The sequence below is a fragment of the Malus sylvestris genome, chromosome 9, assembly GCF_916048215.2.
Source record: "Malus sylvestris chromosome 9, drMalSylv7.2, whole genome shotgun sequence".
Lineage (NCBI taxonomy): Eukaryota > Viridiplantae > Streptophyta > Magnoliopsida > Rosales > Rosaceae > Malus > Malus sylvestris.
This window is the reverse complement of record NC_062268.1, coordinates 27,404,738-27,417,633: the sequence shown is the minus strand read 5'-3', so window position 1 is coordinate 27,417,633 and position 12,896 is coordinate 27,404,738. Positions and strand designations below refer to the sequence as shown.

The window sequence follows — 12,896 nt, the reverse complement described above, 5'->3', positions numbered from 1 at the left end:
TCTCCACCAACATCTTCAATATTCTCCTAACTTAATCAATTATTGCTAGTTGTATGTAATTTTTCACAAAGGTTGTCATCTTAACCGTGGAAACTCTCATATATTACCCTGATTGTATATTAGTTTGTCATATGACCGATATGGAAAACTATTATCAACAAAGGAGAATGACCATAATTATTAGAACAATCCACCGCTAGTACACACATACAATCATTTGTGATAACAAAAATCTAAAAAATTATATTGAAGCAGGTGCTTTATGAATTATGTTAAAACATAAACATTAAAAAAGAGGGATAATTTTGCTCACAACTCTTAATAAGTGATTGTGATGCTCAACACTTTATTTATCTCTGTTGAATGAATTTAATTTTTAAAATATGTATAATAGATATACACACATTTTAAAATTTAAATTGATTTAATAATAATAAATAAGGCGGTGTAAAAATACACTCCCAACAAAAAAGGGAGCACGTGCTTTAACTACGAAATACGTCCATGGATCTAAAGCGAGCGAGCGAGCGATGAATGGGCAGAGAGAGAGAGAGAGAGAGAGAGAGAGAGAGAGGAAACACAATCTTAAACACTTAATTGTAGACCAAACGCGTCGCTGTTTTTGATATCTACCAGCTAATGCACTTGGATTGGATTTCACTTGCCAAATAATGAATGGACGTAGGCATGGCAAGATAATTTGGACCTTGTTCTTTTTTTTTTTTTTAACTTTTTTTTAATGCATCGATATTTTTACACTAGAGAAAATGAGAGTTCGGTTAAGCCACACAATAAGTAGCTTAACATAGTATCGAATTTGCTTTTCACGATATTTTTCTTTTTCTTTTACTTTTAATTGAAGAAAGGAAAATGAAAGAGAAGAGCACAAGGCAAGTCACTCGGAAATTTTTTATAGTCCTTCGAAATACATGGTATTTTATATTGGCGTTTTATTAAACGAGATTTTTGAGATACAACTCTTTATTTTGATTCTTAAAGCTAAATTCGTTAAAAGTGGTTTGTAAGATTGTACACTATCAATCTAACGAAAATATTTCACAAAAGAACAAAAATAATTGGTGGTGGACAATCTCAAAAACTTATTCTATTGATTTTAAATCTCAAGTATTACTTAGTACTATAGTTTAGTGATATTCTTATGCCTGTAAATGAGAGGTTTTAGGTTCGATTCTAAACAAAGACGAATTCGAAGCACATTATGAGGTTAAGTCCACCATATCCTTGTTAAAAAGGATGAAAAAAATAAAAATAAAACTTGTGGATCCCATATTTCGGAACAACCTATAAAATCACCCAAGTCACATTAAAGTTACCTCCCTCCCTCCCTTATCCCCTATATCGAATGGCGCATAATTCGATGTATCTAGTTGGTCCCCAGTTGCTTCCTTCAATACACTTCGTGTCCTTCTTGTCCTAACCCAATTCTCACAGAACTCAATTCTCACATTCCCATTTCTTCTTCAAATTTACCATCTTTTTCTGATTTGGGTTCAACCTTCTAGTCCCTTCTTCTCTCTCCGTTTGCTTAACCTTTCTCTCTGGGCTGTAAAATTTTGAAGTTAAAAATGGCAGTGGCTATGGCTTCTTACAGTGTTGGGGTAAACTTTAACAGTAACTCCAGTTTGAAAAAATCCCTAGCAATTCCAGCACCAGCTGGGGCTATGGCAGAAGCATCCTTTGGGTTTGCTCCTACAAGCTTCTGCATTGTGCACAAGGGAAGGTAATGCTTCTGTTTTTGCTCACTGTTTTATTGAATTTTTGTTGGTGGTTTTTGTGTTCTTTAATGGGTTTGTTTTACTTTCTTAGATTGTTTTCAGAAATTGGTTTTTTCTTTTTGGTTCAAAAAGTGATGAAATGGGTTCTCTGTTATTTTTCTTATCCTATTTTGGTTGTAGAAATCTTTGTTTTCTATTTTTGTTTGGTTCTTAATCTCATTTGCATTTTCTAGTACTATGAGGTCTGAATTATATTGCTCAATGCTCATTGAGTATTAATATCTGAGATTCTGGTTTATGTTCAAAGTATTCATTTGATGCTTCTCTGCTATTTTTTCCCTTTATTTTGGTGCAAAAATAAAGTCTTAATTTAATGGATTAATCATGTTGTGTATTCTGGTTACGAAAGTAAATAAATAAATAAATCCTGCAGATTAAAATATAAAAGTTTGCGTTTTTGTATGAATGAAGTCTGTTTTGCATCTCAGTTTATTGTGGCTGATTTGTTCACTTAACAAGTTTTTGATAAGTGATTTTTCAATATGTGGCTGAATTATCATGTCTTTTGCACTTGAGGTTGGAGTTACCAGATATCGTACCTCTGTTTATCTAACAGCTCTTGAACCTATGAGTCCAAGTCCTCGATTGTGGCTTGAACTCAACGTTCCCAAGCGAGCTGATAGATTTTTAGTCGTAGTGTGTTTAACACCTTTATTATTCTTGAGATATGCAAGCATGAAAGTGGGGCTCTTGCATAGTTGCTATTCTTTGTCTAGAAAGTGTATGTGCAATCTATGACAGATCATTATCTTCATCAACCTCAATTACTCCGCGAGCATCTTCTGCTACAGCTGTGGAGGTATTCTAAAATTTGTTTTGTAATTGGTAATTACTGAATATCAACTTGCTGAATACTGTCATTTTTATACTGCGTTTTTTTATTTTGGAAATAGGATGGTAAATCTGATGGAAGTCCAAGTGAATCTGATGCCGTTCCGATTCCTAAGGTTATTATTGACCAAGATTCTGATCCAGATGCAACGGTGGTGGAGATAACCTTTGGAGACCGGCTTGGAGCTCTTCTCGATACTGTATGGAGCATTACTTACGACTTCCAACTATATTGTTATCTATTATGTTCTCCTGTATAGATTTTCATATATTTGTTTGATTGATCTATCTTCATCTTTACGTCTGAACATACATGTTAGCATAGATTAATTATCATTAATTGAATCACCAGATGAGTGCGCTTAGAAACCTCGGCTTGAATGTTGTCAAGGCCAATGTCTATTTGGATTCTTCTGGGAAGCATAACAAGTTTGCCATCACTAGAGCGTGAGTATACTTCACAAGCCTCGTGCCCTTGCATTGAGTATAGTTTTGGCTTGTTGCTATGACGTTGTTATTATTTATCAATTTGCAATTGATTGCAATGACCTTTTCTGCTTCTTCTACTTCTTCGTCCGGTTTTAACTCCTATACTAGTGGTATTATTGGTTTCTCATTGTTGCTATGACGTTGTTATTATTTATCAATTTGCAATTGATTGCAATGATCGTTTCTGCTTCTTCTGCTTCTTCGTCCGGCTTTAACTCCTATACTGGTGGTATAATGGGTTTCTCATTAGATATATGTGCTGAAGAAAAAACAGTTTTCCTTTAGTGGCAGTAAAAATCTAGCTTCCAGTAAATCTTCAACCTTCTATTTTGGTGGATTAGCAGATCAGTCCTTCCAATAGCTGTTGCATACCCCATTTTCTTATTTGATGGTGAGGTTTGTGTGCAGTGATACTGGTAGGAAGGTAGAAGATCCAGAACTACTTGAGGCTATTCGATTGACGATTATAAATAATCTGATAGAATATCATCCGGTAATCTTTCTTAAACATTTCCACTTGTTCTTGCGATAGTAACTGGTGGAATATCTTCAGGATTTCTACATTTTGTACGCTTTATTAGTGAATCAATTTTGTCGTTAGGAATCAAGTTCCCAGTTAGCGATGGGAGCAGCGTTTGGAATTGTGCCTCCACCAGAACAGGTTCTTGAAATTTATTATTTAATTTTCGAATACTAGTCTGCTTGAATTTTCTGTGGTGGGACAACTGTTTGTGCGAAGGTTGGTTAGTTCAAGTTTCCCATTTTCACGTTCTAGCACACACATAATTCACATGTTTCTTGTTTTTGAGGAAATTCTCACTTGAAGTTCACTCCATAAGCATTTTTTTTTTTCAATTTTAGTCATTCTAGAGAATCGTTTCTCTCCTTCATGAATCATGAGTATTATGAATTTTTGAGAATAATTTCTTTTGCCTATCACCTTTTGATTTTGTTCACTCGTAAGGTAATTAATGATTTGACTTGACACTCGGCTAATGTGGTACCATCTTAACTTCCAACGAGTCTTGTTTACTTTGACGCCAAGTTGTTTGATCCATACCTAGTCATTTTTTCTTGATGGCATCCCTAGCCATTTTCTGGAAAAGAGCATTAGATTCCACAATGTTTTCTTGATTCAAACCTGTGTTTAATTCATCAGGTTGATGTGGACATAGCAACCCACATAAGCGTCAACGATGATGGCCCCACCCGAAGGTAATGTGCATTCGATAGGATGGGCTTTAAGAACCCAACAGTCAATTCCCATATGTCAACAATTGTTGTGGCAGCAGGCACACAATAGTCTTCAATGGTTATGCATGAGCGACACACTGACATCGCGTTTTGAATGAATGTGTTCAGCTAATATTGGGTTTCTGCAGTTTGCTTTATGTGGAGTCAGCAGATCGCCCAGGATTACTGGTGGATCTTGTAAAGATTATAACTGACATTAGTGTTGCTGTTGAATCGGGAGAATTCGACACAGAGGTGTGCTCTTTTCTCACCTACAGTTGCACCTTCAACATATCATTTTCTAATTTTATTTCCGATCTCTAGTATCCATGTGTATGGAGCTCATCTCTAGTTATTTTGTTTTTAGTTTTTGGTAACCAAGTTCATTGCTAACTCTTGTCTCGGGAATTAGGGGTTGTTGGCGAAGGCAAAATTTCATGTTAGCTACAGGGGTAAGCCCCTCATCAAGCCTCTTCAGCAGGTAAAGCTAGGATTTAATATATTATGGTGGTCGATGTGGTGAAAGCTAACTGTTTTCTTGTTTTCTAAGAGAAAGTTGCATCTTTCACCAACTTTACAATCTGATTACTTCCGAAATAGACTTCTGTTGCAAAAACTGTTGCCATTATTATGGTTGATTCCGTTATAAACTAAAAGACGGACATCTGAGACTGCTGACCGTAAAACTTGCAAATTTTTTAGGTTCTTGCTAACAGCTTACGATATTATTTGAGGCGACCATCAACTGAGGAGTCAAGTTTTTGAGCAAATTGTAGACTATGTTGAGGAAGTACACTTGGAATTTCCAAAAACTAAGCTGAGGGAAATCTGGAACAGTGTTGCAGTCCTTTGTTCAGTTGAAGGATATATGAACAAATTATTGATACAAAAGTCAGATAATAATGAAATAAAAATAAAGCTTTAAATTCAATACCAATGTAAAATGTTATTGTCCAAATTGTTGTAATGATATCATAGTTATCCTTCTTTTCTAATCCATTCCTTCATCTCATGGTTTATCTTCTTTTGTAACCCTTTCCCTCATCTCATGGTTTATTTGCAAATGCTGGTTTTATGGACATGTATTAATGCTGGCTTTATGGACATGTATTCTAACCCTTTCCTTCATCTCATGGTTTATTTGCAAATGCTGCAAATGCTGGCTTTATGGTTCTTCACCAGCCTCTTGGTGACTACTTTAGACCATAAAATGCTTTACGAAGTAGGCGGAATGTCCATGTACACTTCCTTCTCTGAATCTCTATGCCAAAAAAAAAAAACATTTTTAACATTAAATTGCTTCAACGACCATCTTTGACTTCTTCATCAAGCTCTTGGTGACTACTTTAGACCATAAAATGCTTTACGAAGTAGGCAGAATATCCATGTACACTTCCTCCTCTGAATCTTCATACAAAAAAGCATTTTTAACATTAAATTGCATCAACAACCAATCAAAAGTAGCTACCAAAGACAACAATACTAGGATGGTATTCATTTTCGCAATCGGTGCAAGCGTTTCCTAGTAATTATATCGTAGGTCTGTGTATATCCTTTAACAACCAGCCTTGCTTTATATCGATCAATGGTCCCATCTGTTTTGTGTTGAATAGTAAACACCCACTTGCATACTGTTGTCTTCCCTTTTGGTAGTGTACAATATTCCAAGTCCCATTCTCATGCAGTGCGTCCATCTCTTCCCGCATGGCTTCTTCCACTTTGGATCCTTCAAAAGTTCTTCAACTTTTCTGGGGATTTTTATTCCTTCCATTTGATTCATCATGGATTGATACTTTGGCGAAAGTGGGTGGGTACATAGTTTGCAATGGCATACTTGACCTTCCCTTCTAGAGAGAATCTTACTGGCGGTTTCCAGCTATTTTGTCTTGGAGGTAATTGATAAGCACGGTCAACAACATCAAAATTAGATAATTTACTAGGTTTCGAAATACTTACCTCGGGAGTATCCATGGACTCGTGAACGGGTACAAGTGTGTGAGAAGGGGAAGTTGCCTTAGAAGCTGGCAATAAGTGTTCGACAGATATAAGGAATTGGTCAAGTTGCTGACCCACAACGTGTGACTGTTTCTCATTGGTAGCCTGCTGTTAATATGTAGCTTGCCATGGTTCGGTAGCTGCCTGATGATCAGACGGCTGCTGTTTGGTAGCTGCCTGCTGGTCGGACATGTGTTGTTCGGTCGCTGCTTGCTGATTAGACAGCTTCTATTCAGTGGCTGCCTGATGGTCAGACAACTGCCGTTCGGTGGCTGCATAATGATCTGAAGTCGGCCGCCATTCGATAATTGTTCCTTTTAACCCCGTCATCGTGTACCAAATCGGTAATTCATAAGTTGTTTCCCTCCGAAGGACACGATTAGGCTCATCAAGAGAAAATAAAATTTCTGATTATGAGAATGTAACATCCATAGTGAAATAGAGTCTATGGGACGAAGGATGATAACACCAGTAGCATTTCTGTTGTGGAGCAAAGCCCAAAAAAATAATTTCACTACACAAGGGTTAAGCTTGGTACACTGATTCTTGTGAAGGTGAACATATGCTACACACCAAAAAAATCGAGAGGTGAGATTGAGGGAAGAGGGCAAGGACACATGATTTGTTAACACATCAAGAGGAGTGCTAAAATCAAGCATTTTGGAGAGCATTCTGTTAATCACGTAAACAACATATGTAACGCATCGGCCTAATAAGATTGCGGAGCAGCGACTTCAATGAGAAATAATGTAACATCTATAGTGAAACAGAGTCTATGGGATGAAGGATGATAACACCGGTAGCATTTCTATTATGGAGTAAAGCCTAGAAAAACAATTTCACTGCACAAGGGTTAAGCTTGGTACACTGATTCTTGTGAAGGTGAACATATGCTACACCAAAAAATACGATAGGTGAGATTGAGGGAAGAGGGCAAGGACACATGATTTGTTAACGCATCTAGAGGAGTGCTAAAATCAAGCATTTTGGAGAGCATTCTGTTAATCACGTAAACAACATATGTAACGCATCGGCCCAATAAGATTGCGGAGCAGCGACTTCAATGAGAAATAATGTAACATCTATAGTGAAACAGAGTCTATGGGATGAAGGATGATAACACCGGTAGCATTTCTATTGTGGAGCAAAGCCCAGAAAAACAATTTCACTGCACAAGGGTTAAGCTTGGTACACTGATTCTTGTGAAGGTGAACATATGCTACACACCAAAAAATACGAGAGGTGAGATTGAGGGAGGAGGGTAAGTACACATGATTTGTTAACACGTCTAGAGGAGTGCTAAAATCAAGCATTTTGGAGAGCATTCTGTTAATCACGTAAACAACATATGTAACGCATCGGCCCAATAAGATTGCGGAGCAGCGACTTCAATGAGAAATAATGTAACATCTATAGTGAAACAGAGTTTATGGGATGAAGGATCATAACACCGGTAGCATTTCTATTGTGGAGCAAAGCCCAAAAAAAACAATTTCGCTGCACAAGGGTTAAGCTTGGTACACTGATTCTTGTGAAGGTGAACATATGCTACACACCAAAAAATACGAGAGGTGAGATTGAGGGAAGAGGGCAAGGACACATGATTTGTTAACGCATCTAGAGGAGTGCTAAAATCAAGCATTTTGGAGAGCATTCTGTTAATCACGTAAACAACATATGTAACGCATCGGCCCAATAAGATTGCGGAGCAGCGACTTCAATGAGAAATAATGTAACATCTATAGTGAAACAGAGTTTATGGGATGAAGGATCATAACACCGGTAGCATTTCTATTGTGGAGCAAAGCCCAAAAAAAACAATTTCGCTGCACAAGGGTTAAGCTTGGTACACTGATTCTTGTGAAGGTGAACATATGCTACACACCAAAAAATACGAGAGGTGAGATTGAGGGAAGAGGGCAAGCACACGTGATTTGTTAACACATCTAGAGGAGTGCAAAAATCAAGCATTTTGGAGAGCATTCTGTTAATCATGTAAACAACATATGTAACTGCATCGGCCCAATAAGATTGCGGAGCAACGACTTCAATGAGAAATGCCCCATCTCAAGAATATGTCAATTTATCTGTTCTGCCACCCATTTCTATTGAGGTGTTGAGGACAAGTGGTTTCCTAGATGCCTTGTTGAAAAATTGAGACAATTCATCATTAACATACTCACCCTTATTATCGAAGCAAAACACCTTAATTGGAAGCGAAAATTGAGTCCAAACGATATGATGAAAATTCTTGACAAGTAGAGTAACATAGCTCTTGTGTTTCGCTGTATAGAGCCAAGTCATGCCAGTATAGTCATCCACATATCATAAAATCCTCAAATTTTGTTTAGAGTTGAAACGGGGGAGGGACCCCACACATCACAATGCACTAATTCAAAAGGAACGGTTTTTTTTAGTGGAACTCAATGGATAAAAGGTTTGATAACTCTTTGTTAGAGTACATACATGACACTTTAGTTTAGAGTATGAAATACTAATAAATAATGATAGACCCAACTTTTGTAAATAGCTAAATGAGGCATGCCCAAGTCTGCGATGTCTTAACCAAATCTTCTTACTTTTGTCACCATTCCCACTACACTACGTACTTGATTCACTCTGTTGGGAGCCACATCTTCAGCATAATACAACCCTCTTCTCTTAGTACCACATCCAATTATAGCCCGCATCCGGATACTCTGAAGTAAGCAAAAAAGGAAACATTAGTAGGATACAATTCAGTTGTTCAGTAACTTGACTGACTGATGAAAGATGATTTAATAATGTCGGAATAAGAAAGGTATTGTGTAAGGTTAAAGATGGGATAAATGCAATTGGACCAGCCCCTGTTACTGAGATAACATAGCCATTAGCAGTGACAACACTTTCTTTTAGAGGAGGAATCATGGATTGAAAGAGAGACTTGTCATACGTTAGGTGGTCAGTAGTATCGAAATCAATAATCCAACCAAAGTCACGATCTCTAGACACAATTAAGAACTTTCCGAGTTCCTGAATCATCCTGATTATCAACAAGAGACAATATTGTATTCTCTCCCATGGTTGCAGCGGATTGGTGATGTAGGCTTAGGTTTAAGATTTTTAGTGCCAACTTTTGGGAACAAACCGCATGGCAATGATTAAGATTTTTATGCTGCTTAAAAAAACATAAAGCGGCATTGGGTAAATTTAGGTTTTTGGTAGGATTGATTGTCCAAATGCAGTTTATAAGGCCTGGCAGCCAAGGATGTTACATTGCAAGAATAGGTTTTTCGGGTTTAGGACTTTTTATTTTTTGGGAAGAGAAAGTCCTAAACCTGCTGATACGAAGATAGTAAAACTATATGAGAGTTTAGGGCTTTAAATGTTATGTTTTTCTTCTTTCTAGGAGGAAATACACACACACACACAAGTACAAGAATGTCTGGGTACATAAAATTCCTATTCAAAGAGGAGATCCTTATTAATTACAAATCTATAATAAATCAAAATTGCTATTTTTACTACCATATTTGTATCATATTTCTAATAAAGATAGGGGTGTGCTATCCACACACCCTTTTTTACTTCTCACACACCCTTGTTAATTTCTGTCCGCTGATCTTCTTCAATTCATTCGATCTGACGGCTGAAAACCAAAAAGGTGTGGGAGAAGTAAAAAAAGGTGTGTGGATATCACACCCCTAAAGATAAGATCGATATGTGTTAGTGGATCATACTTCTATTAGAGAGACGATACAAATGATTGTACAAGTATGTAGGAGCAAAATAATGGCTGGTAAATTTTGGTTACACAATTTTCTAGGGGAGCTTGCTTATACTTTTATTTAAATAATTAGGTAGGTTAAGAAGAGTAATGCTAGATTATTAAAAATGATATTCAACTATCAACAATCACATCATGTTGTTCGGCAAAGGATTTGGCCTTGGCACGGCTCCTCTGGGAAGTTTGGCACTTAGGTTGAGGTTGGTTGTCGGGCGACTTCTTGCTACTTGGTGTACTACAAGAAGAGCTCAAAGTTAGTTTGAAAGGTGCCTTTGTAGGGCCTTTGGTATAGGCCTTGAGATTCGCAATCAAAACTAACAAGCATTTAGGCATGCCACTATTATCTCAGTATAACAGATGTTGAGTAGGTGTGATTTAAGTCGATTACTTGCTCCCCAAGTCACTTAAACTTCTTGTTATCAAGGGATTGTCACAGATGGGTTAAGTTTGCATTAAGTTCTTTTTATTGCCTTGTAAACAAGGACTTTTAGTTCATAATCTTGTATGTTCAGGACGAAGAGAGTTCAAGACCTTTTTAACCATGTCCTCAAATACGGTTTGTTCTCAATGAAAGCAGGTTTCTTAACTTAACCAGATTCAAATGTAAATGGGATTCTTAGGTGGAAAATAGTTGATAACGACTTGAATATACAATGAAAAGCGCATATAGCAATAGATCTACCAAATACAAGTACATACAAAGAGACTCAGGCAAGATTTCACCTTGTCGGGCAAGGTTAAACTTCTTGCAGCCACTTCTCTTTAAGTTCACAAAAGTTTGTATGCTAAAGAGTGGTTGATAACTAAGTTCTATATGAGGGAATTGATACTACGATACTAAGTGAAGGTAGCAGAGCTTTTACAACAGACAAAAGATAGCTTTTCCATGGGGAATATAGCTAAAAGAACTAAATCTGGGCGAGTTTCAGCTTTTCTGGGTACAAACTGGCTTGAAAGCAGAGTTTGTATGTTTTTGAGTTTGATTGGTTAAGTGTCCTTGTCTCTGGTAATTGTTTCCCCTTTTATAGACGATTTGGCCCGACTGCGTTTAGCTTTGTTCTTGGCCGAAGGCTTCCAAGGGTAGTAAGTCATCATCTTTTTACTTGTAGTGTCACTAGAAAGTGCTTTTTGGTTGATAGTGAGTTGGTCTCCCTCACTTGTCACTTCACTCCTAGGCATGTGGCCTATATTTTAATTGAGGAGGCATCAATTTATTCCAAGCTTGTCGATTGGGCCTCAGGCAAGTCTCCACTCATTTTGACGTCTTTGGGCCTTAGTCACTAGCAAAACCCATTGTCAAATATTAACCCAAACAGTGCCTCTTTTAATCATTGTTAAGTCAGCAAACTAAGGACTTAATGATGATTAAAACTAACTACATGCTTTTGACTCGGGACTTGCATCACTTTAAACATCCGTTTTTTAACTAAACCTTTGTACTAAGACACGATCTATAATGTTAAATAACTACCCATTATATAATCTTCATTTAAACATCTTGGCCAAATACCTGTAGCAATCCTATTTTTTTAGTTTCCAAACTTCCAAGATTTTCTAGAATTTTCTTGCAATCGCAGTTCATCTTTTGCTTTCCAACCTCAATTTTCTCTCAATTCCTACCTAGAAATCAAATAATGGCCCCTAAAACTCATCCTGCATGTGAGTCTGGTAAGGGTATCTTCACCATGTACTGTCGACTCAACGACCTTCATCGCCCTCGGGCAGGCCTGAACTCTTTGATTTTCTTTGAGAACGAGAGAGTACATTCCTTGGGACCGGCTTGGACTGTCCGAGTCCTAAATGCTGTGGAGAGCAACATGCCCTCTGCTGCCTGGTTTACTCCAAATCCCTACTACGCCGAGGCTGGTATTTTGGCCTTTAAGTGGTTAAATCATAAAAAAGGCTTCCCCCTGATGAACGATGAAGCTTGGGCGCAATGGGTGAATGAGCTCGAGCCCATTTAGAATAAGAAGTGGATGAACAATGGCATTTATGAGCTCATCATGCTCTCTAAGGTCACAGTAATAGCCAAACCCGAGCTCCTGACCACAACTCTTCTGTTTTGGAACAATGGGACCAACACATTCGATTTTAGAATGAGTCATATATCTTATATTGTCCTGGATATGGCTCAAGTCTTCGGGCTAAGGCCCTCGGGCCGGTTCGTGGACATCACCCACGACTGGTCTTCGTCTTCTTGCTTGACCACTGAATCCTCGGGTGTTTCAGAGTCCATTAATCGCCTAAAGTACACTCCATTCACCTTCAAGAGTTACGGGACGTCCTTCGCATGCTTCATTCCATTCACGAATAAAACCTTTAGCCTGCCCTCCTCCACTATGGACAAGGACCAATAACACATTTATTTCCTCCTATACTAGCTCAACAAGCACGTGTTTCTGAACAAATCCAAATAAGTGAAGCTGAAGTGGATCCCTTTGGTGGAAGCCATCCATTCCTTTGATGATATTGCCACGAGGCATTTCCTTCTTGCACACCTTTACCATCTTCTGTATGAAATGACCAGAGTTAAACCTCTTGAGACCAATCTCAAATGGCCAACCTGGATGGTCTAGTTGTGGCTCTAATGGTACTTCCCTGAGTTCTGAGCACTCAACCTGGAGTTCCCTGAAGGAGTGGCTTTAGCCCGCATTTTGGCCGATGCTTCTCCCACCAACCACTCGACATTTGCATGCCTTTACTTCTTTAGAGTTTGCTTGACTAGGGTAGATTTAGAGTGGGGTGCCTCCGTGCTACGAAGATATCCATGGTTCTCTGACCAAATC

At 37.9% G+C, this 12,896-nt stretch overlaps 1 protein-coding gene and 1 long non-coding RNA gene across 2 annotated transcripts; one reads left to right on the top strand and one right to left on the bottom strand.

Moving 5' to 3' along the window:
• Positions 1-1,340: 1,340 nt before the first annotated feature.
• Positions 1,341-5,361, top strand: LOC126583112 (ACT domain-containing protein ACR11). The gene is made up of 10 exons (XM_050247405.1): positions 1,341-1,741; positions 2,538-2,595; positions 2,690-2,827; positions 2,980-3,074; positions 3,525-3,609; positions 3,718-3,777; positions 4,276-4,331; positions 4,499-4,604; positions 4,762-4,830; positions 5,052-5,361. Exons 1-10 carry the CDS (start codon positions 1,587-1,589, stop codon positions 5,112-5,114), a joined length of 885 nt encoding a protein of 294 aa, XP_050103362.1. The 5' UTR covers positions 1,341-1,586; the 3' UTR covers positions 5,115-5,361.
• On the bottom strand, positions 5,198-6,347 carry LOC126583113 (uncharacterized). Its single transcript, XR_007609675.1, has 2 exons — positions 6,306-6,347; positions 5,198-5,756 (listed from the first exon to the last, which is right to left on the bottom strand). It is a non-coding gene; the product is annotated as an uncharacterized LOC126583113 (long non-coding RNA).
• Between the last annotated feature and the right edge of the window lie 6,549 nt (positions 6,348-12,896).